General features: G+C 34.8%; 1 protein-coding gene across 4 annotated transcripts in view; it reads right to left on the reverse strand.

Annotated features, from left to right (window-relative positions):
• Positions 1-25,824, reverse strand: part of CDH19 (cadherin 19) — a 102,782-nt gene that overhangs the window by 18,094 nt on the left and 58,864 nt on the right. For 3 of the 4 annotated variants that reach the window (XM_019438134.2, XM_019438133.2, XM_019438135.2), the window contains exons 8-9: positions 22,800-22,921; positions 13,834-13,955 (exon numbers count right to left, since the gene is read on the reverse strand). In XM_019438134.2, the coding sequence (XP_019293679.2) occupies positions 13,834-13,955; positions 22,800-22,921 (244 nt within the window). Of the gene's footprint in view, positions 1-13,499; positions 13,629-13,833; positions 13,956-22,799; positions 22,922-25,824 lie in introns of those variants that run through there. The other variant, XM_019438137.2, reaches the window with a different exon arrangement.

Genomic DNA, 25,824 nt, shown 5'->3' on the forward strand with positions numbered 1-25,824 from the left:
CTTATTTTATAATTGTGTTATTTAATTTTTTACTGATGAGTTTTAAGAGTTATTTGTATAGTCCGGATATAAATCCGTTGAGTAATCTTTGGTTTCCAAATATTTTCTTCCAATCTGTAGATTGTTTTTTTTAATCCTTTTAACAGGGATTTCCACATTTTTTTTTAATTATTACAAAGTCAATACTTTTTTTTTTTTCTTATGGATTGGGCCTTTGGTGCTATATCTAAGAACTCTGTGTAGCCATAGAGAATAGTTTTTTCATGTGTTTACTTCTTTCTAAAAGTTTTACAGCTTTAGGTGTACATATAAATGTATGATACATTTTGAAATAACTTTTGTATAAGGTATGAGGTTTAGGTGGATTTTTCTATTTCTTTCCTATGAATATCTAATTGGCTCAGCAAAATTGGTTGAAAAGACTAGAGAATTTATATGTATCTATGCATTTTCTCTGCAATAGTGTTCACGTGATCCAGATTTCCACATTTTTTAGAACACACAAATATTGTATTATAAAATATGGGTTTTCTGTACCCCTATTGATTTAATTATTATTTCGTTTGTTTTCATTAGCATACTCAAAGGGTTCATTTTTCTTGTACTACAAATAAATAATCTGGTCAACAAAAAAAGAAGTATTTAATTACTTTAAGGAAAAAAAAAATGGCAAATGCAATTTATTGAGCTATTGCTCCAAAGATTTAAAAAGCAACAACTTAATCTGTTTCAAACCAATCAAAAAAAAAAAAATCAAGAATCTGACAAAATCAAAACTCCAATAAACCAAACCAAACCAACCACAATAATGTTTATATTGAAATTTGTAACTTTTTAACGTTTAGTTTCTAAATAACGGATTCCTTTAAGCCTGGAATGAAACACTATTAATCTGTTCGCACCCTCATGTAGCAATCCGCATTGGCAGTTTTGTTTCTGGGTAATGTCACATGTGCGCAGACACCTTACAGCTCATTTAGAATCTCTTTAGAAGGAAAATGAGCCCCATGTTAAGAACTTCTAAAACTACTCTTAACTGTTCATTTTAATAGTAACACAATTATTTTTTAACAAAGGCCAGGGCTACCCATTTTCTCATTTAATAATATTTTATCCTTACTAACTTCTTACACGATAGGAATTATAGGGCCAACGTGCGTTTCTTTTTCAGATGAGGAAATCGGTAGTCAGTGTGGTGAGATCATCATCTAATCTGGGGAGTGTGTGAGCTAGTAAAATTCTCTTGCTATTATATCAGGCAATCTTTCTGCCATTGTTGTTTACTGTTGTTTTTGAGGTTTCACTCCCACACGAGGGGAAACATATTTGAATTAAAAACCACGGTTTTCTACATACGTGATTTTTGGACAATAATGAAGAATACCAATTAGCCCACGAAATGCCCCCAAATTAATACCAGAAAGCAAACGTTCATTGCATTCCTCTCTAAAGTACCCTTTGTCTCTCTAAAAATTGGGACAAAACCAGACAGATGAAAAACAAGGGGAAGATTTAAAGAACAAATAAGGGGAGGAAAATTATTTTCCTCTTCTGTCAATTTTTCTCAAATGGTAAAGAGGCAAATTCATCAAATTCACACAGATACATTCAGTTATCATTGGAAAGCTGTGTGCTTTGTATTGCTTAAGACTACATTAAAGGTTTAATAGATAATATCACTAGAAAAAAAAAAAAAAAGAAAGAGAGAGCGAGAGAGAGGAAGAAAGAGAAAGACCAAACGCCTATCTTTTCCTTAACTCTGATCACTTTGGTGTCAAGAATGATAACTAAGTAGAAAAAAGTGACTTATTGTTTAGTTTTCTAATGTTCTAATGAAGTCAAGCAGTCAATCTCCAACATTCCCAAATAAATTTGTCATTAAGAAATTACTATTAGGAGTTTAAAAAAGAAAGGAAATTAAAATTTTGGGAAGAAACAAGCAAAATCCTATCTAAAATAATTCTAAAACAATATTGTATATAATAGAACATTGATTTAAGACATACTGATCCTCACCGAAATGCATTTGGAAAATTTTAAAGTTTTTAAAATGCTACACTTTTGCCCTACCCACTTATTCATAGATTTATATTATAAAAGTGAACCAGCTTAGCTCATGACAATCTCATAAAGTCTCACACATATAGTCACATCACAAGCTTTAAAAAACAAGTGTCAGAATTCAAAGTGTCTCACCCTAATTATTTGTAAATACAAATTTAAAAAATCTGATAATTTTGGTGCCAAAATGAAGGTAATGAGGGAGAATGTTGCTTTTAGAGAATAACATCGATTATTCTGGAATCTAATTGCCTTAAATTGTGTGATTTCAAGACTCATTAATCTGGTTGTTCTACTAATCTAGGAGCCAATTTGAAAGGCTGCTTTTCTCAGGGTGCCTGGGTGGCTTGGTTGGTTAAGCATCCAACTTCAGCTCTGTTCATGATCTCGCAGTTCGTGGGTTTGAGCCCTGCACCGGGCTCTGTGCTGACAGCTCAGAGCCTAGAGTCTGCTTCAGATTCTGTTTCCCTCTCTCTCTGTCCCTCCCGCACTCACACTCTTGTCTCTCCCCAAAATAAGTAAACATTAAATAAAAAAAAAATAAAAGAAAGACTGCTTTTCCTTTATTGGGTTTAAGGTGCTTTATTGGATAATTGGCATCCCCAAACACCTTTCACTCTGGTTGTTATTCCTAACTTAAGTAAGATCATCTACATGTGCACATTTTATTTTATACTCATTTTTCACCTACTTACTTTGTTTGTATTTCTGTACCCATAAATAATTTCATAAATATGTTTTCTATAAATCAATTCATTAAAAATGCTCACTCTTGATGAATATAAGCAGCAGACATTCTATGTTAAAGGACTAATAGAATTCAGTACTTGATAACAAATAAAAATTATGCAATTTTTAGGAAAAGCAAATTATAGAAAATGATTTGGGTAAACACAGTAGGATCAACATATACTAGAGAAAATTCACTGTCAGAAATAATGAAGGTGTCATCTATAATGGGTATAATGGAGGTGAATATTTCTTCACTGGCAAGCTCACTCATAGTATTTCTGAAAGATCACTTACTACATCAATACCAAGGAACCAGCTGTTAAACAAGATGATTTCTTATCAACCGGCAAGAGCTATTGTATAATAATAACAGAATGACTTTTTCAGATCTTTGCAAGTAGTTATTTCCCCATCTATATTTTGGCTTTATATTTCATTAAAATTTACTGATCTCAAGAAAAAGGTATAGAGTTTATGAATATAATTATTGGTCATTAAAAAGACTTACTGAATTCGACACTGCTTTCAAGCATTATATTTTTTATTGCATTTGTTTTGGCATCCTCGGTCTTCTCTGACACTTCTGATGTTTAAAATCGTTGTTTGCCTCTTTTTGGTATTGTCACCTTTAAATATTGTCCATATTAGAAGCACCTGGGTGACTCGGTCAGTTGAACATCTGTCTCTTGGTTTTGGCTCAGGTCACGATCTCGCCGTTCTTGGGATTGAGACCCATGTCGGGGTCTGCACTGACAGTGTGGAGCGTGCTTAGGATTCTCTCTCTCTTCTCTCCCTGTCCCTCCCCTGTGTGCTCTCTCCCTCTCTCTCTCTCTCTCTCTCTCTAAGTAAATAAACTTAAATAAATAAATATTGTCCGCATTAATTCAATCATATTTAAGGTAATGAGTCCTGGAATACTCCTAAGATGCATGTCTGTATTAGAAATTCAAAGTATTTGGTTAAAAAAAAAGCATCATTTGCCACAGTGTTGCATAGCTTCATACATATATATGTGCCTCTATGCACACATGCACATACGTATGACAGAACTATCCCAACTCATGAATGATGGGTGGGCTTATGATTTGCAATTTGAGTGAAAATTATTTACCTCTGAATACTTATAAAAGTTCTAATTAAAGAAAGCCCTCTGAAAGTTATCATATCTGTGTCCCTCGAAAGTACATGATTTTAAATAACTGAAGCAAGTGAACAAAGAAAGAGCAAACAGTGGGAGAGTTTCCTTTAGAGTGATCTTCCACATTGTTGAAAGACAGAGAATAGGGGAGCTACATAGTGAGAGCAAGAGAGGAAGAGGAAGCAGGATTTTTCCTGATTTTCTGGGGTGGGTATCTCAGCTTTACTTACTGCCCATTCTATCTGTATGTGCTGCAGCACTCCACTGCAATATCACAAAATCTTAGGAAAATGACTGCTTCCGAATCTGAGGCAGGAAATATAAAAAGACGAGCTTAAGTATCAGTCTGGGTCCAACTGAGGGACAGGAAGCACACAGCAACTTAAAAGGAGGAAGATTAATATAAAGAATGATTAAGCTACCATACGAGAGTAACTATAAACACAGAATAACTCCAAAGGGTCCTTGGAAGTTCAGTGAAATTATCCAGATGGACAAGTATGGAAGGGAGCCTGTCTCCAAAACAAGCTTTAGGTCTCCTTGGAGAACGTATGCTCGCAGCGTCTTGCTTTCAGGACAAAGGAGTTCACTGGGTGGCCGAGGCCAGAGCTAGTCCACATTCTCCAGGCAAGCAGAACAAACCTCCAGGATACACGTATGCCGGTGGGCAGAAATGCAGAAAAAGCCGGGAGGTCACTGCAGGTGCAAGGTCTAGAGCTCACGGCATCCGTGCTGGGAGGGCAGCATAGAACTCATCAGGCCTGGGAAAGACTTGTATGGTTGCCGAGGGAATATACCTTCGGGACCTTGGGACTATACTTGTGGCTGGACAAAGCCAACTGTGCAGCATGAGAGGGAAACCCAAACATGCTGTACACGGGAGCCAGGAAGAGCGGCCCTTTTTCTTCTGCGGTGTTCATTCATTCAGTGCCCTCCTTTGACAAGGCTCAATGTTGCATTCACAATAGAAGAAATGCTCTAAAGGGACCAATTCATTATCGCACTATCACAGCGCAGGTACTTTTTAAGCAGGTACTGAAGGATGACTGTGAAGCTACAAAGCAATAAATTAATAAATGGCGGAGCCTAGAACATATTTCTGTACCAGAAACGATGAAAGCAATCAAAGACTAACGGGTCATGTCTAAAGTACACAGAAACTGATACGAATGCCTGAAGATCTGTTTGTCGTACCATTCTTGGTCCATTTATAATTCTCTTTGTGATGTAGGTTGCTTACATCTTGTTTCGTTTCCACGTGTGTATGTGTGTACACATAGGTGAGCACAGGTGTGCATTCTCTAAACTATACCGTGTGGGGATTTTTGACCATCACAGAGGCCTGCTCTTTTGTGAAGAGTGTTGAGGGGAAGGAGAGAGTGGGAGAAGAAAGAGGGAACTTCACTTTGGGATGTTTAATGTAAACAAATTCACACCACATTCCATCTTTGTTGGCACAAAGTCTCCCTCAAATTTTGCTATTATGAGGTTACCTCTTCATAATTTTCCAAATTTTCCATTTTCCAAATTTTATGCTTTCCATATTTCATTCTATCCCATCTTAGTTTTTGGAAGTTACTTAGGGGTATCTCAGGTCAGGAGGTACATCATAGATGGTTCCTTTTTTCTTTGCGTTCCATTCACTTTCTCATTCCTGAGTCCAGAGAAGAGATTCTTTCCTGTCTGCCTCCACACCCCAATTTCCTGTTTGCAGTCTGGAGAAGTACATTCTGCTCCTGCGTCTTTCCTTGGCTTAGTCAAGAATTCATACTATGTGACGTATATTTTCCAACTTGTGTTTTGATGGTGTAGCTGCTTTCTTACTTTATTAATCAACTCTTTTTATTTTTAAATAGAGTAAAATGCATTTCCTCTGCTGGGGTGCCTGGGTGGCTCAGTTGGTTAAGCTTCTGACATCGGCTGAGGTCATGATCTCACGGTTTGTGGGTTCGAGCCCCGTGTCGGGCTCTGTGCTGACAGTCAGATCCTGGAGTCTGCTTCGGATTCTGTGTCTCCCTCTCTCTGCCCCTCCCCTCCTCATGATCTGTCTCTGTCTCTCAAAAATAAATAGACGTCAAAAAATAATAAAAAAATAAACTGAATGCTTCTACTATTTTGCTTATAAACACTATTAAGTTAAAAATAATTATGTTGTCTGCATACAAATCATTTCAGTTACACAGGATATGCTTTATTATCTGTTAAAGCAAATATTTTTTGAGAGCTTACTCCATTAAGTTGTAAGTTTCGCACATTGCTATCTGATTTTTTAGGAACAAGTAAGAGATTAAGAGCACTTTTGAAAGAGGGAGGTACGTATTGATCTTAGGTGCTTGGCTTCGACTGTACTTGAAGGAAGCCTACCAAGTCAATTTCAAACAAGAAATGTGAGCCCAACTCAATCGGATTTCACATGTAATGTCTGAGTAAACGTGGCACAAACGATGACAATTCAGGAGCCATAAGCGCCCTAATACCCACATTATTAAATAAGGCATCACCCACCACGTGTTAAGAAGAAAATATCTATGGTACTGTTGGATATATCGGCAGCACTCGTAATCTGTACATTGATTTCAATTCATAAACCACAGTGTGTGTAGCAATGTTGGGGGGGGGGGGGGCTTTGGCTTCCCCTTAGATTTGAGTGGAGGACCATTGCAAGTAGCCATGCTGTGTATCATTCTTTCAGGTACTTAAAGACTTTGGACAAGTTTCTAAATCCAATAGTGACATATGGGAGTCTCCTGACTTCTTTGATGATTCCCGGCCTTCCTCCTTAAAGGAAACTGATTATGAAATAGCACTGACCAGTGTCATTTATTCTGAGTTTGAACTATGCATATCCTAGAAAGGAGGCGAGATTCAGTTGTATTGATTTCACGTTTATTTTTGTCATTAAAATTGGAGGTATAATGATTTATGAGTACAGAATTTTTTTAAAAAAAACCACGTTTTTTTCTATTGGTTTTTTTATTGTGCAAATAATCTAAGGATAGCTAGTCTCTATAATTATCTGGGCATCGTTAATAGAAGCATCATTCTTGGACACAGACACAAATTATAATCCTTGCTCAATCTCTCCTAGGCTACATGATGTTGAAAATGTTACCAAACTTTTATACATCTGTAAAATTATAAAAAAGTATAGCATGCCGTAGATTTCCCATATAGCATTTAACCCCTAGCAAGTCACATAAGAATTCCATGCCACTACATCCGACAGACATATTTCTTCCTCCACAGAGTTCAACTCTCAACATACCTTTCAAGTTTGTTGCAGCAAAAATTAGCATTCAAGTTTCTTGTTGAGCAGTTCTACTTAGTTTTTAAAGATTGGTATTTCATTTTTTTTTCATTTAGAACTGTTCCTAATAATAAGGAAACATTAACTTATTATGAAATAAATAACTAATCTTACCTTCCATTACTGAAGGGGTACATTGGACACTGGTAAATCAAGAATGCATTAAAGGAACTTAGTGATCCTTTTGATGCCTTGAACATCTTGCAATTTCATCATCTTTGCAAATCATTTCATCATTACTCATAAATATTTCCTAATCTAATGTGCTTTTAAAAGACTTACATGAAACTTGCAAGATGAATGGCCTGGAAGGATGATATAATAATGAAATAAATCTTCCCCATTGTATCATTCTCTCCTTCCTGTTCTTTAAATGCGTTGCTTATTTACATCATCGCTCAAAAAGGCATCAAAAAACTTATACACTATCTTCTTAGTTTGATTTTATTTTTTTTTAAAAACAGTTGAAAATTCAAAATGCTTCCTTTTACATTTATAATGACAGAGGGAAAAAACTGACAGAGGAAGTCATCTCACAGTAATTTGTGAATAGATGAAACCCAAAAGCAGAAACCAGCACTATAGACCCAAGACGATGGAGAAACCGATCACGTATTAAAAAAGAGTGTTTGAGACTGAGTCGTCAGATGAAGATAAAACAGATGAATATTCTCAAAATCAAGAATCAGCAAATGAACAATATGAATTTAAGGATAAAGGGAAAATATAGTAATCATCCTTTTAGTCATTCAACAGGAAGGACTTCATCACACGATATTTTGTGATAAGAATCTGGGCCGTTCTCTTTTGCTAAAAATAAACAGGACAGTAGTTTTTCGTCTTTTATAAGTGTTTTGCACCAAAATCTACTTGATTTATCCTGCAAATGGAAAACTACTGAAGGCAGAATGTATCTAAATGTAACCGGAAGGACGGAAATGCAATGGAAATTTTCTTTAACTAGAGTGATTATTATATTTGCTGTTTATAAATCTAAAGATTAAATGCTTTGCAATCATGGAGGAAAGAATATAGCCATTCTTTCTTCAACAAAAATATGAGCTGTGAAAGATATTTTAAATTTCTTGAAATATTACATACCCACAAATGCATATTTATCATGTTTATATTTTGTTAACATTGACCAAGAGGACCATAGCATTGCCTTCAGCCTGACTCAATTTTCGACACATTTCTTCCTGACTAGGGGCTCCTGCCCTCCATTTTCCTAGACCAATTACAATAGATTCTTTCTTTTTGTAGATTCTTTCTCTGCCCCTTGGTAATGTAGATAAATCTTCTCCCAAACTTCCAATTTTAGAAATCAGGCTGGTCTTTCTTAACACCCTGAAAACCATCCCTTTGAAATGTAGACATCCATTAAGATAGGACCCCTATCTCTCAGTCTCTATGGGAGCGTGGGAAGTTAACTTCTGTAAGAGCCAATTACATAGATGGCCTAATCACATGGGCCAACCTCCCCTTCCCCCAATGTGTCCCCTAGTCCTTCTCTTCACTAACTCAGCCCAGTGTTAAAAACTCTCCTGCGTTTTGTTTCAAAGTTAAGTGCATCTGTCTCCCCTATTCCAATAGTCTTGGCCTTTATTGCAGTAATATGATTTACCATTAAATTCTGTCATGATTTGCATTCCTAACAAGCATCCAGTGAGATTTCTCTTTGCCACATTTTAATAAAGTTATTTTGCACTGTCATTTTATTTATAGAGCTGTGAGTTACTTATACAAATTACATATTTTTAAAGAATAAATTTGACCATATGGTAAACTATGAGGATGATTTTTTTTTCTTTCCTAGAATAGTGGGAATGAAGTCTACTGACACTTCCTCCTCAAAAAATGTTGCATTCATGCACTTCTGCATCAACAGTCTTGTTTCTTTCCTACATGACGGGTCATGCCTACTCACTCTACTTTGCTGTCTTCTCTTTCTTTACTGAATCCTTCAATATTGCCATTCCCAAAGGCTCTGCCCTATGTTCTTTCATACTCTCACTTTACATTTTCTTCCTGGGTGTCATTAGGCACGTGACAAATATTGACTACAAATGTTCTAGTAAGTCTAAAATCTCTACTGTTAAATTCAATGGGATCTTTTCTTTTCTGCTTTTACCTGAACTGTAAGCAGAAAATAAAACAGGTTATAACCCTTTCCTCCTTAGAACACTTTTTTTTTTGGTTTCGATGTTATCATATTTTCCTGGTTTGCTCCTTGCAAATTTCATTTTCTAGTGCGTCCCAACCCCAAACACCAGTATTGGAGCATTCAGGTTTCAGTCTTTAGACTGATTCTTGACTCTGTCCATACTCTCTCCTAAAGGGATCTCATCATACTGCAATGTTTTAAACATACTATGCAAGGCTAATAAATTCAAATGTATATCCCCAGAGAATTATAGAAAAAATACTCTTTGTTTCAAGAACTATTGTCTTCATGCTTTGTTCATTTATTCAAGTAGTTATTATTGGGAACCACACTGCATGTTGTCGAGAATACAAAAATAAACTCACTCACTGTTCACAAGTAACTTGGAATCCAGGAAACATGCTAAACTAGAGATGACACATTTCACAAATATATAAGGTCTATTCAAACTAGGAATAGAGAGGCAACAAAATATAATGGTTCTATGCATCTATTCTGATGCCAACACTTGGGATAAAATCTCTCTCTCTTAGGAAGTAACAACTTCTCTGGGCCCTTTCACCTGGAAAATGATATATTTCCCTCACATTTTTTCAAGTTTTTGAGGATTGGTTTAATGTTTATAATGTTGTTAGAATCATGTCTGGGACATTGTAAATATATACTTGTTTATTTGTATTTTATTTATTTATTTATGTATTTATTTACTTTAGTATTTCAAGTTTTTTTTAAAGAGTTTTTTTTTTTAAGTTTATTTATTTATTTAGAGAAAGGGGGCAGAGAGAGAGAGAGAGCTGAGAGGGGAGGAGCAGAGAGAAAGAGAGAATCCCAAGTGGGCTCCATGCTATCAGTGCAGAGTCCAGTGTGGGACTAGATCTCATAAACGGAGAGATCATGACCTGAGCCAAGATCAAGAGTCGGACGCTTAAGCAACTGACCAGCCAGGCACCCCTCAAATCTTCATTTAAATTTTAGTTAGTTAACATATTATGTAATATTCATTTCAGGAGTAGAATTTAGTAATTCATTACTTACATATAACACCCAGTGCTCATCACAAGTACCCTCCTTAATACCCATCTAGCCCAACCCCCCACCCACCTTCTCTCCAGTAACTGTCAGTTGGTTCTCTATAGTTAAGAGTCTCTTATCATTTGGGGCACCTGAGTGGCTGAGTCCATTGAGCGACCGACTTCAGCTCGGGTCATGATCTCATGGTTTGTGAGTTCGAGCCCCACGTCGGGCTCTGTGCTGACAGCTCAGAGCCTGGAGCCTGCTTAGGATTCTGTGTCTCCCTCTCTCTCTGCCCCTCCCCTGTTCATGCTCTGTCTCTCTCTCTCAGAAATAAACATTACAAAAAATAAAAAAAAAAAGAGTCTCTTATGGTTTGCTTCTCTTTGTTTCTCCGTCTCTCTTTTCCCTTTCCCCTATCTTTATCTGTTTGGTTTCTCTAAAACAGTTTGATTATGTGGCATGTGAGTTCACTTTTGCAGTACAGTTAAAATTCCAATAGGAATAGACAGGGGCATTCCAGAAAGAAGCTTTGATACGAAAAAGAACTCTGAAGTAGAAACTGGAATTTCTATTTTGCATGACAAGCAATTCAGAGTATGAAGAGGAAAGTATCTACATTTTTTTTTTTTTTTTTTTTTTTTTTTTTTTTTTTTTACAAAGCAAGATAGATAAATTGTGGCTAAATCAAAGAGAATGTTAAATACCAGGCCAGTGAGTTTTACACTTCTATGTGCCGGTATTGGAAAATCCATTGAAATTTGTAAGCACTGAAGTCAGAAAACTGCTGTAGGGAATTCCAGCTGCTCTGCCCTTTTCTGTGAATTCGTCTTTGCCCTAATGCCTGAGGCCTCCTGTGATGATGGCGCCACTGTCCCTGAGCAGTGAGTAGAAAACAAAACAAGGGGCGCCTGGGTGGCTCAGTCCGACTTCGGCTCAGGTCATGATCTCGCGGTCCGTGGGTTCGAGCCCCGCGCCGGGCTCTGTGCTGACAGCTCAGAGCCTGGAGCCGGTTTCAGATTCTGTGTTCCCCTCTCCCTCTCTGCACCTCCCCCGTTCATGCTCTGTCTCTCTCTGTCTCAAAAATAAACATTAAAAAAAATAAAAAAAAAAAAAAGAAACCAAAACGAAACCAAACCACAAATACTCTTCTCAAAAGAGGTGAGTATTCCACAATATTACAAGTGTACTGACTTCTGAGTTCTTGCTTCTGAGCCAGAATCTGGGCAAAGAGTAAAGACACGAGTAAACTCTAATGCAATGGTGGGGGGGGCCAGTTCCTACTAGCAATGTGTATTTCCATCTTCTCACATGATGCAAAAACTGAAAAGGTTGTTCTAAACGTGACTGATGACAGTTGTTACAAACAACAGTTGAGGAGTAAGAATAAAGGCGCTGGTGTCATCATCAGAGTTAAGTAGCATCACCCTAGACGTGTTCATCACCTAAGGCTGGGGCGCTGGTCTCAAGTCTCTTGTGATGTGAACTGTGTTATCTCCCAAATCTTCCCTCCACCTCAGCCCAGCTGAGATCAATGAACACGCAGCTTTACTGGGTAAGTGGAGTTACCACCCTGGACATTTATAGACATAAGTGTACAGAAAATGCAGTAAGTGAAGCTTATTTTTTTAAGTTTGGAAATAGCTGTCTAATCAGGGGGACACTCTGAACACATGTGCACTTATGTAAAGTCATAAAATATTTAAACTTTAAAGAACTTATATTACAGTAACTACAAACTGTAATCGTGCTTATAATAATTGTAAAAATATAAGTTATCCTAAATATGGAAATGTAAGATGTAGAGATTTAGAAAATTATAAGATATATTATTTCCAATATTATTTTAATTTTGAGTTTATGATATGTGTTGATGTGTCCAGTTAGACAGATGTGTTTGAAAAGTCTGAGAAAAGCAGATATGTTAAATTTCTAAGTATATAATCTATTTATAATGCCAAGTTCAAAGAACTGTCTAAACTCAGTTTCTATAGGAGTCATGGGTAGCAAGCAGGTCATTTGCATTCTGTTTCTGTGATTCATTTTAAACTATGCTGTCCGTTCACTAGTTTCTAAGTTAGTTTGATTCTGGATCTGGGGGCAGGGTCTCTCTGAAAGTTTTATATTAACCTTCTACTTTATCAAAAACCCTGGATCCTAACCAATTCAAAACAAGTAGCTCAAGTTTAAATTCATTTGTATGTTTATTATAATTTTATTATTATCTTAAAATCAGGATATGCTTTAGGCAAGACTTGAGAATTATTTCTGGAATAAAACATATTCTAAAATAAACATAGCCAAATAAACTTCAGAACACATTTTAAGAGCTACTAATGATTTCCTTTATGTTACCGTTGAACAATCCATAACAATTCAGAAAAGCTTAATTCTTAAAATATGTCTATTTCTTACAATATTAAGTATCTGAATATAAAGCATAATGTTGGCTATTATTATTTATTGGTAGAAAATTAAAATTTCGATCTTTGTAAAATCCAAATTGTCTTCAACTAGCTGTGTTGATAAATTTGAATCTACTGAAATAATTGATTTTATACTAAATATATATACATATAATTGCTTACATACATATATACATGCATATGTACACATACGTACATACATTCAGTATTCTGAAAACTAGTTTATATATTTTTAAAAATGTTTTAGGACATTTAATAAGCTCCCACAGTTGCAAACGATACTTAAGGTTATTGTGTAGTGGAACTGAAAACAAAGAACCATCTGTTTTTAGCTCTACTTTTTGCAAATGAAAAGAGCGAGTTCCACAAGAGAAAATATGTGAAATAGTGAAGTAAAAATAAACGAGCAAGAATGAACGAATGAATGAACGAACGAAAGAAAGAGGGAGGGAAGGACTTTGAAGTAACGGTGACATATCTCAAACTAAGTATGCTTTCTATTCTTTACATAGCTAGCAATTAAATTGAAATTAGGTTTTTGGGGGGATTAATATGTCTGACATAATAGTTATAAGCTACAGAAAAATCCCAGCACTTTCTCTTCATGTTTATGTTTGTATATCATGTTTCTTTATGCCATGATGAATGAAAAAATAAAAATTAATTAATATGTGATTATTTATTTTATAGAATTACAAAAAAAAGAACATTTCTTTATCACATTGACAAAATGTAAAAGATTTACTACGAATTCCCAGTGTTAGCAGATTTTTCAAAAGTTTGAGGAATCTGGAAGTGGAAAGCTTGAAGGTTACATTTTATGTTTTTAAAAAGAAATTTAAATTATACATAACTTATGACATAAGAGCATGTAATTCATACAGTTAAATAAAACTTACTTTTATCATTTCAAAATGGGAGGAATAGTGACCAAAGCTATTATATATAATATATGGCAATGTTTAGACATTAGCAATTTATTGCAAGTCCTTACCTGACCAGGGTCTGCATTTTCACAAACATATGTGTCATAGTATTCAGAGAACTCGGGAGCATGATCATTAATATTAAGAACTTGCACATACACAGGAACTGCAGAAATTTGTTGCACATTGTCTGCAAATTGATTAAACAGAATGAAAATAAAGAATGTTAATGCTCTCTTTAGGGGGGAAAAATGGTTATGAAAATTACATTAGAGACTGGGTGGTATATTTTTATTTTCCTTGAATAAAAGACATCCAAGCACACGATCTATTTATCAATCATATATTTACCAATAGTAGCCGAGGAAAAAATGTCCTCAACACATTCAACTCAACCAATACTAATCAAGTGCCTTTTACCTGCCAAGGACTCTAGTTAGAGCTGATGAGAAAAAGTAGTGAAAAAGATGGGCAGGTATAGGAACACCTTCCTAACTCTAGCAACTGTTGAATGTATGTATATCAATGCATTTAATTCTGATATATATATATATGCTATATATATATATATCAGAATTAAATGTAAATTAAATTAATTAAATTTAATAAATTAAATTAAATGTAAATTAAATATAATTATATATATATATAATCGTCCCCAACTTTACTGATAAAAACATTGAGAATTTTGTTCCACAAATTACAGTTAAATGGCTGGCCTAAGGTTATAGCTGATGTAGAATAGGCAGTTAAAAAAGCCAGCAGTAAGGTCTCTAAATAGCACTGTTTGGTCAAGTATTAAAAAAAAAAAAAAAAAAAAAAAAAGAATAAGGATCTAAATACATTTGAAAATAATTACAATAAAATCTAGGTAAAGTTTTATGTATACATTGAATTGGGAAGATTTTCTGGAGTCAAGAAATACAGAAACTATGAAGGGATGGAAATATATGGTTAAATACATTTTTTAAATGTGCCCCCCCCAAAAAAAAGTAAAAACAACAACAACAACAACAAAACACCATTGATCTGGAAAAAAGTTTGCATCATAACGTGAAATTTTAATAGCTCTAATTTTCAAATTCTGACAGTCGATATGAAAAAAAATGGGGGGAAATAATCACAAACCAGAAATTTGTGGATGCGAATATACAAATAATCGATGCCAGTGTTCTTCAACCTCATCACTGCTGATATTTTGGACTGGACAGTTCTGTTTGCAGGGGTGAGGGTGGGAGAGGGCTGTCCTGTGCTCAGCATCATCTCTGACCTCCACTAACTAAATGCCAATAGCATCCATGCCCCGAGTTGTGACAATCAAAGTTGACTTCAGACATTGTCAAAGGTATTAGGAGGCAAAACTGTGCACATTTGAAACACTGCTCTATCGTAATATCAACAAACACTCTGGCTCACCAGCAGTGAGGACAATGATGCCTTAGTCCATGGGTTCTATGTTAAATATGGAAAACAGAGACAGTGCTGGAGGAGTACTGAAAAATAACAAGGATGTAAACCTTTTCCAGAATCTAATCTGGCAGTAGATGGTAAGAGTTAAACTACAGGTATCTTTGACCCCATAATTCCTTAGGGAAACCTGTGCTATGGTCCAAGGTACTAATACATACAAAGAAAGAGTAGGGGATCCGATTCATTTATTCTACATTTTTTTTGCATCTCAAATAACTGGAAATTATCCAAATGCATATCAAAAGGGAATTGACAAATAAATTACAACCATACTATGAAATTGTGTGTGCTTATTAAAAATGGATGAGTTAATGTAATAAATGTATCAGTGTCCATGAACTATAAAAATAGATTTTAATCTTGATTCTCAATTTGAGAAAAAGCCACTGTCTCAGTGGCTTTTCTGTAAAATGAGAAAGATACTAGTAACTTACCTTATAGAACCATTATAAAGATTAAATTAATTAAAAGATATAAAGTATTTATAAAATTACTTAGGACATACATAAGCAGTAAATATTAAATATTATTATTTTATTTATCTACTAATCAGGAGTGATAGACACCACATTTTGTGAAATAATAATAAAGCAAATTGCAGCATGATATATTGTATATTTGCATATCATTATCTTAAATGTTTTTTTAATGCTGTGGGAAGATACTTATAATTAAAGAACAAGGGGAGGAAGGTATCTTTGTTGTTTTAATGTCTTTGTAATATCATGTTCATTATTTGAAAAGCATTATATTTGCAGTTGTCATTTGTAAGGACAAATACATTAAAAAAACAAAAATGAGGCTTAATTCTTCCAGTTGAAAATAATGGGAAAGACTTTCCCTCTTTCCTCTTCTTAAAGTATTTACTTTAGGAAACTTGTAATTTGTGTTCTCTGTTTTTGTTTGTTTGTTGTGTTGTTTGTGTTCTTTGAAATGTACGTAACCCTTTAAAAGCTATTAAAAAAATGTCTTGCCAACTTTACAACTCAGGCCTTTCTTCGTAAGCAGTGGGAGCCAACTCTTTAAAATATAATTATAGAGGAAAATAGCACTCCCAGTTTCTGTTGGAGGGTAGGAGCCTAACCAATTTCAGCAAAGGCTTTGACCCAAGTCCAAAACACCCTCTTGTCCTCAAAGTATGAGAACTTTAGTTTTCTTTTGGATAAAACCGGGCAGCAAACACAGATGGTCATGCCAGCTACCCGGTGAACATAGAGGGAACAATGTGTGATACGTCGTGTGAAGTCTTCCTACTTGAAGGCTAGTACTTGGTTATCTTGAGAGCATGATGTCTGATTCTATAATAGGGCGAAATTTCTTCCGGTCTTGGAAATCTCAGCAGATTTCTCTAATGCACATGAAATTCCTGGTTTAATGCTTTTCAACGATAAAACTGGTTTCTCTCTATTCCGTTATGATGGATTGCTTTCTGGATTGGGATGAGAGTCTGTAATTATTTCTTCCAATAAATGACAGTTGCAATTATGATAAAAAGTGTAACTTATAATTAATTAAAATTATAATTTGCCAGGTTTATGACATACCAAAAAATCCAGCCTCTACCATTTATCACCTTAGGATGGTGACGGCTTACCCTAAGAATTATCACCGAGATTCTTCTCTGTTGTTGTTATGCTCAGGATAAAAATAAATAAATAAAACATTATGATATAGTTATTTCTAGATATTTCAAGATAGAACTATTCAAAGATTAAGGCTTAGGGTGCTTGGGTGGCTCAGCTGGTTGAGCTTCCAACCCCTGATTTCAGCTCAGGTCAATGTCTCATGGTTGATGGAATCTAGCCCTTCCTTGGGCTCAGAACTGACGGTGCAGAGCCTGCTTAGGATTCTCTCTCCCTCTCTCTCTGCCCTTCGCCGGCTTGGGCTCGCTCTCTCTCTCTCTCACTCTCTCTCTCTCTCAAAATAAATAAACTTAAAAAAATAGAGCTTACATTTTTTTATGGTTTAACCATGTAATATATATAGCCACAGAACAAATTTTTGTTTAAGTAAAACAGAAAAACTACTTCTGCTACATTTTTTTTTTAAAGTAGTAAGAAATTCATTTAAGGTTTTTATCTTTTTTTCCTGGAAATTCTGTTTAAACTTAGGTTTAAAATTGGTATAACTACAAAATTGGTATAATTGGTAATTGGTATAACTACTATTATATGTATATATATGAACTTATGAATATATATATATTCATGAACTTATGAATATATATATATATATATATATATATATATATATATATATATATATATGTTCATTTAAGAGTAGTTAGGACTTTTATTCACTTAGCTGGCATACTAATAAATAGCTTGGTGCTTAATTTGGGAATGTTTCCAGGAAAGAGACTAAGCACAATGACCTTCATTTGCTGGGAAAACAAATGTTAAAATGGAACATCTCTTTCCTATAATCAGCATAACTGTTACATTGTAAGCTTTATGGTGTATATCTTGCACAGCAAATGTTCTCGGTAACGATTTTGTGACTTCCCGGTTTTCCAACATTCAGGTGTTCTGTTCATATTACTGTGGAGACTTATATGGTCAAACAGTTGTCTTTAGATGGATAAGAATTTGGCACCTATGAACATTTTCTCCAAAATTGTGTAACATGTGTTTGTGTGGAGTAAGAAAAAAATACCAGAGAGAGAGAAAAAGTATGTGATAATTGGTTACTTGGGGTTATAAAGTTCCTTCTAGATAATTAAAAAAAATGAAAAAAAAATTCAAACACGTCTTGAAGGATGAATTAAATATACACTAACTTTGGGGTTCTGCAAAGGTTTATCTAATTATATTTTATTTTGACATTTTATTCCCAATCGTGTAACTTTTTAGCTTTATAATAAAAATAACAGTGGGACTATCAAGTCTCTTTTATCTAAAATATATACATATACATATATATATATGTATATGTATATATTTTAGTCTAAGAAACTGATTTAAAATGCCAAGAGCAGATCAGCATGAACTGTATAATTCCTGTTCTTGATAACATTTCTAATCACTTATTTCTGAAACAGTGATTAACTTCTAAGTATTAAATTCTGTGTAAAATAAATATATTCAGTTTATATTCAGTTTGCCTTTCACAGGCATTTACAACTTTGTTTTCCTTGACTGCACTTTAATCTTCTTTTATTTATAATTATTTGTTTTAATACAATATTCTATGATCCACAAAATTTTAAGTGTAAAAATTTACTAAATAAATTGGTACTTTTTGCATCAAGTGATCAGCTTTCAATGTTGATCTAATCATATTTTATGAATTTCTGTATCTAAAATTACATATCTAATAAATCTCTTGTTTTATTCTATTTTTACCTGAATTTATTTGAAACCCTATTTACTTGCTTTTCCTCAACAGAGTTTAAATGTTTTCAAGCCCACACTAACTTATTGTTTTTAAATGTCACATGTATTTTATGTCGCCATCTTCAAACATAAAACAATTATTATGATATGAATAGGTTCTGACTTTAATGTTCCAAGAGCAAATTTATTTTAAAAAATATGTTTTAACATACTTTTGCCCAATAAGACAATGTTCTTTAAAATCTATTCAAAAAATTATTCATCCTCCAAACTGCCTTTTAATGACTGTACCGCACGTTTCAATGACCAGCCCATCAATTACCAACCACACATTCTTTCATCAATAAATGAAACAACAAATGGCCGAAACAACAGTACAGAATGAGATGAGCAAACCTCAGAGAACGGTCAGAATCAGTATCAAAGGAGAATTTGGCTAACATACTGATGGAGGTGATCAGTGGGTGGCCTTGAGGAAGTCGTACAACACAGACTTAAACCCCATGTTTGAGTAATTGAAATTATTTTTTTATGTTTATTTTTGAGAGCGAGAGTGAGAGAGAGCATGAACCGGGGAAGAGCAGAGAGAGAGGGAGACACAGCATCTGAAGCAGGCTCCAGGCTCTGAGCTGTCAGCGCAGAGCTCGATGCGAGGCTCAAACCCACAAACCACGAGATCGTGACCTGAGCCGAAGTCAGACCCTTAACTCAGTGAGCCACCCAGGCGTCCCTAAACTTTATTTTTTTAAGAGTAAAAATGAAAAAAATCAAATTTGATCGAGATTACTGTGCATATATTTACATCAGAAAATACTGAGAGCAAGTACCATTTTTCATGTTCTCAGTAAGAGACAGTGTGGCCTAGTGTGGCATGAGATTTAGACATAGGCTTGGGAATAAGATCTAATGGTGATCGGTCCCTGGATTCATCATTTAGCAGTCGGGCAAATAAACTGCAGTTTCATATTTGTCTTCTGTGAAATAGGAATAAAGTGGCCTCAATTTTTTATCAAGAGCCGTAAAAGTGCTACTAAATGTACTTTCACACAAGGTGTATATGCATATGTCATTATAAAAGTAACGTATTTAATAAAATATAATTCCTGAGTAGTCAACAATACTCACAACCATTTTGCAAAATATAGGTTTTATAAACAAATATCTAAAGATACAACATGACAAAGCTATCATTTTTTTTTCTTGTGAATCACAAATGGTACTCAGTTTTTATAGCCATTGTCACTGCCTCTTTATTTTCCCTACTATATATATATATATATATATATATATATATATATATATATACACACACACACACACACTATTATAATATCTACGGCCCTTAGTGTAAACCTGTGTGATAAGTAATACTGTAAACTATCAATTGAAATAGTTTTATTGCCAGAATATTAAATGCGTACACACCTACACACATACATAAAAGTACATTACATAGAACATTTGGAGCCACTGTTTTCCTTAATAAGGTGAAGCCTGTTGATAAGCTGGTAAGGAGGAACAGTTTATAAGACTACTTCCATTGTGCTGGTCACTGAATCTTGGGATATCACCTCTGAACACAGTATGTATGCCATGACATAATTAAATTGATTAGATAATATATTCTGTAGTATAAATGTAAATATACATATATATGTTGAATTAATAATTTTTATGGACAGCAGTGATCTTGCAACCCAGAGATTTGTGTACTGTTTTTGCTTCATTTTGTAATGCTACCATTTACTTCCATGTTCTTAAAAAAAGGGTGGGGGGGGGGGGGTTGGGCAACAAAAAGTTACATCAAACAATATCTCCTTAGAGATCTTCATGGCATCCTTTTGATAAAAAGTAACCATGTAATTAATGGGTTTGGTTTAATTGGATTATTTTGCAAACTTTTCATATCCATCACTCATTCATCCTTTTTTGTATTCTTTCATAAAATATTAGAATATTTTGTGTTTCAGAATACACATAATACATTTTATTTTAAAGATTCTGCTTTCTCAGAACTCACATGGCAGCACTTCTAATTTAACAAAAAGTAAATGATATATCTTTACAAAAATTATCCCTTATATATAAAATAAGCCTACAGGTTCTACCAATTTGTTAAAACATGCTCTTATAATAGCTAAAAAAAAAAAACTATTTTATAGAGAAACATTTTTTCCAAGCTATCCACTCTTCCCTTGAACTGATTTGAATTCTTTTCCTCAATAGTTTGGTAAATAGTGATATTATAAATAATTTGTTCTCAGAAAGCCCAATGAATAAAAGCTTCTTGGTTTAGAATAAGCATCTTTGTGTTTTCTGACACCAAGAGCCTTGGCATTTCTTTTGTTGCAGCAGACTTGTATTCCCTGTAACATTTGCTTCTCATCCTTTGTTGTTAAGTTAAATGGAAAATTCAAAACCCAGACTCCGTTCTCCTGCTGTGTTGCCATAGAGCTATTCAATGCAAGACAAAAAAATATGCAACAGACGCTTTCCACTCTCTACTCCACCATATCACCTGCCAAGTGCTCAATAAAGTGAGGAATCAGATATACGTTTAAAGGTTTCAAAAAGAACAAGCCACAGAGGCAAACAAGATTATTAAAAATTATGCAAAACAGGTTAAAGGATGCATTCTAGAACATTTCATATTCACAAATTTAATTCTTTACTGAACTATAGGAAACCTATCAATTGGATTAAAGTAATGATTTTGATAGTCTTTTATATTGCGTTATATCTATTCCTTTGAGCTTGAATTAAAATGGTTGACTTAATAATAACAAATTAATTGATCATCGCGAAGACACTATCCAAGCAGTAAATTAGGATGATTTTATCTAATTTTTACAACCTGAAAATGGAATCATCTACCTATACCTGAAAACAACAACGACGACGACGACGATGACGACGACGACGCCATACCACAAACAAAACTGGTCACCGCCAATTCCTGAAGATGTGACCATCAACACGACTTTCACTATGTGTTTAATTTGGAAACATGTTACTGTTTGCAATGTACCAATGGATGTTTGTTGTTGGAATCCTCCATATTCTTTCTCATAATTTCATTGATATATGATTATTTTTAAATGCCTAAGTTCTAAAAGGCTGTGTTGGAGTGTTATCCTGTCCCTAATGTCCAAGAGTATAGCGAACATTTTCTTCCAGAAATAGAACAAGGCACGGGCATCCTGTATGTGACTTCTAGAATAGTCCCCTTGTGAACTAACAGAGTCAGTTTAAACTGATTATGGTTAAATGGAATGATATTACTAGTCAGTTTTAAATAACATTAAATTTAAAATTTTAATTCCCACTCATTAGGTTTACTATTCCTTGGATAGTAGTAAAATAATGTAGAACATTAATTAAACATTTCTCTAAATTAAAAAAATTTGCTCTAAGGGAAAGATTCCTACGCAATAAAATTCCAACTTCTTTCCACCCATAAGAATTTTTTTAAGGGTGGATTTTTTTTTTCTGTGTGGAATGTACATAAGACTTTCTATTTTCATTAAACTCATAACTTATAAGAGGACCCACAGAAAATATATATTAACTATATCCCATTTAAAAAATTGTAAAAATTATATTCAATTTGTCATAATAAAAAGTCTTAAAGTATTTAGTGGCAAATATATGTATATTTTTTCATATTTTTAATTTAAATTCTAGTTAGTTAACATATAGTGTAATACTGGTTTCAGGAATAAATTCTAGTGATTCATCACTTACGTGTAACACCCAGTGCTCATCCCAACCAGTGTCCTCCTTAATGACTGCTGCCCATTATCCCATTCCCCCCACCATCCTCCATCAACCCTCAGTTTATTCTCTTTTCTTAAGAGTCTCTTGTGGCTTATGATTTGCCTCCTTTCCTTCTTTTTCTTTGCCTTATGTTCATCTGTTTTGTGTCTTAAGCTCCCCATATGAGTGAAATCGCATGGTATTTGCCTTTCTCTGACTGCTAGAGGGTATTATGCTAAGCTAAATCAATCAGTTAGTGGTAACTATACACATAAGCTGTAAAAGGAATAGACAGACGTTGGTAATCTAAAATAATAAAATAAAATACACATACATGAATTTTGACATATTATGTATCATTTAAGTCCAATTCCAACAACGTTTTAAACTAGCTGTTCCCCCTACATTTGGAGATTACCGAATGGTTTACAATATTCGGTGAACCACTGTGTGGTTCCTAAATGAGTACTTACATTTTTCTGTGGCTGTGATACTTAGGTTGTACCAAGCATTAATCTCTCGATCGAGAGCATTGGTTGTGATTATTGTGCCATTGTCATCAATACTGAACATTTTGCTTCTCGTAATAGAATACCTGCAACAACAACAACAAAAAAGTATTCCTTAATTTTATTATTTTGCCTAGGGAACTGTGATATTTAAGCTATTTTAAGGCAATAAGACAAATTAAATGCATGCTCCATATAGCTAAATGACATAATGCCAAACGGTGTTTAGAAAGGTACATGAATATGGTTAAGATTTAACTCAGAGAGGAAAAAAGAAAAAAAAAAACAGAACTAAAATAGTCTGAGGTTCGAGCTTATGTACGCTAAATCTAAACACATGTAATTCATTCTTACTCCCAAAAGACAACTTTAATATGTGAATGACTTATTTAAACATAAATGGTAAAAGGGGGCGCCTGGGTGGTTCGGTTGGTTTAAGCATTGGACTCGCGATTTCTGCTCAGGTCATGATCTCACAGTTCATGGGTTCGAGACCAGCACCAAGCTCCGTGTCAGGATTTACGCTGACAGTGCATAGCCTGCTCAGGATTCTCTCTTTCTCTCTCTTTCTTTCTCTCTCTTTCTCTGTCCCTCCCCTGTTCTTTCTCCCTATCAATATAAATAAATAAACGTAAAAGTAAATAAATAAATGGGAAAATGTCATTTGCAAAATTAACAAATCCAAATAAACGGGTAAAGATGAATGCTTGCCAACCTTTGTTTTTTCCCTCGAAGCCACGTAAAGCATATCCTCACCCTAGGCTGCTCTGAGTCTCTTTCCTACACCATACAGTGGCTTGCTAAATGTGTGTGTCATATTTTAATTACTTGATTGCTGACATATGAGAAATGTTTGGTTTTGTTTGTTTAAAGGAAACACTCTGATACTTTTTAAAAAATTATATATATGTGTATATATACATATACATGTATACACATATATATGCATATATTTATACACACATATAAAGTAATGATAATAGATGGAATATGCTATTGTTAGAGCATGCATGGAAAGAAGCCAGATGATAAAATTCCCTCATGCAAAGCCTGGAAAATGATCTCAAACTCCACAATGAAAGAAGCCTTTGAAGTACTCAGCATGTCTTATCTGCTTGCAAATGATTAATAATAAAAATTAAAGAAGAGTAATAACTTGGGTTCAGTGATGACTTCTCATTGCATGTATATTTCTGAAGACTTTGATGAGACATCAGTAAGTTTTTCCATAATTATGTGGCAAGAGATGAGAATATTTTAATCTCGAATTGACAGGTCTCTAAAAATATCACACTGATTTGTAGACTAGTGTTCAGGGGAGAATTAAAATAGAAATTACAGAGAATTAAGCTTTAGAGGAATTTGGTTTTAACTCTATTCATTTTTAAACCTTCAATAAGCAATTTACTTACATATCCCCAAATGGTCACGTTTCCTCCTTAAGAGATTTGCTGACAAAAAGCAACCGTATGGGGCGCCTGGGTGGCTCAGTCGGTTGAGTGTCCGACTTCAGCTCAGGTCATGATCTCACAGCTTGTGGGTTTAAGCCCCGCGTCGGGCTCTGTGCTGGCAGCTTGGAGCCTGCTTTGGATTCTGTGTCTCCCTCTCTCTCTGCCCCTAACCCACTCTCATTCTATCTCTGTCTCTCTCAAAAATAAATAAACATTAAAAAAAAAGCAACCGTAGTTTAACAGTTAATATTTTGTATTAATCATCTAGAATATCCTGTTTCTATAATAATGCATTCCAAATAAAACCGATTAAATGTTTGAAATAAAATTTTCAAATAAAAGTTTTTAAAAATGATGACCTTGAGTCATCAGGAACATTTTAAATAATAGCCAATACATACCATTCAGGAAAGGAAAGATGTGTGCAAGGGATTTTAGAAAGAGCTGGGGCTAAAAAAGCTTAAAATGTGAAGATTTGATGTGTAAAAGATCAATCTTTGGTTCATTTCAGAATTCCTTTTTATGGAACTCTTTATTCCTACAAAAGTGCTGAATGAATAAAATGTCACTGCATGAGTTTGCCATTGCTAACAGCTCTTGCCTACATGGAATAAACAAATGGCCCGTTCCATGCATACTTCTGCAGATGCTTGTGTCTCTCGTCCTTAATCCTCAGGCACCTCTACAGAAGTACTACCCCCACGTCACAGACAAAGCAACTGAGACACATAATAGCCAACCCCATACACAAAAGTCAGAGTTTTCCAACCAGGCTACAGCTCCCCTGGGTGTCTCAAGGATTAAGTGCTCCCATTCGTGCACAGCTGAAACGTGAAAGACAGTCCCCTTCCACAGGAGAACACCCCTGACACTTGGATACCCCCAAAGCTCTTCCTGTTTCTCCCTGTTTTTCACATACATAACTTCTCAGATTGTTCTTCCTCTTTACTTGAATTTCAGTAGCTTCCTTGGAGGGATTTCAAGGAATGGGTCTGAATTCAGGGGCTTGGAGTCGTTCAGAGTATTTCCCTATAGTATCCTTCAGTGTCTATGGGAACAATAGTTATGTTCCCTCTTTCATTTCTGATCATGGTAACTTTTGTCCATTCTTTCTTTTTTCCCACTTGGCTGTCTTGCTAAAGACTGATCAATTGTATTGGTGCTTTGAAAGAATCAGTTTCTAGGGGAGCCTGGGTGGCTCAGTCAGTAAAGCCTCTCACTTGAGCTCAGGTCACAATCTCTGGGTCCATGAATTCAAGCCCTGCATTGGGTTCTGTACCGACAGCGCAGAGCCTGGAACCTGCTTCATATTCTATGTCTCCCTCTCTCTCTGCCCCTTCCCCACTCAGGCTCTGTCTCTCTTTGCCCCTCAAAAACGAATAAATGTTAATTAAAAAAAACAAACATTTGAAAGAATCAGTTTTTGGTTTCCTTGCATTTCTCTATTGTTTTTAAAGTCATTGCTTCTGTTGTGTTTTATTTCCTTCCTCACCACTACCGCTCCCCTCTGACCCCCGCTTGCTTTGGGTTGAACCTGC

The sequence above is a fragment of the Panthera pardus genome, unplaced genomic scaffold (assembly GCF_024362965.1).
Source record: "Panthera pardus isolate Hobbes unplaced genomic scaffold, ASM2436296v1 HiC_scaffold_15, whole genome shotgun sequence".
In the NCBI taxonomy this organism is placed as follows: Eukaryota; Metazoa; Chordata; class Mammalia; order Carnivora; family Felidae; genus Panthera; species Panthera pardus.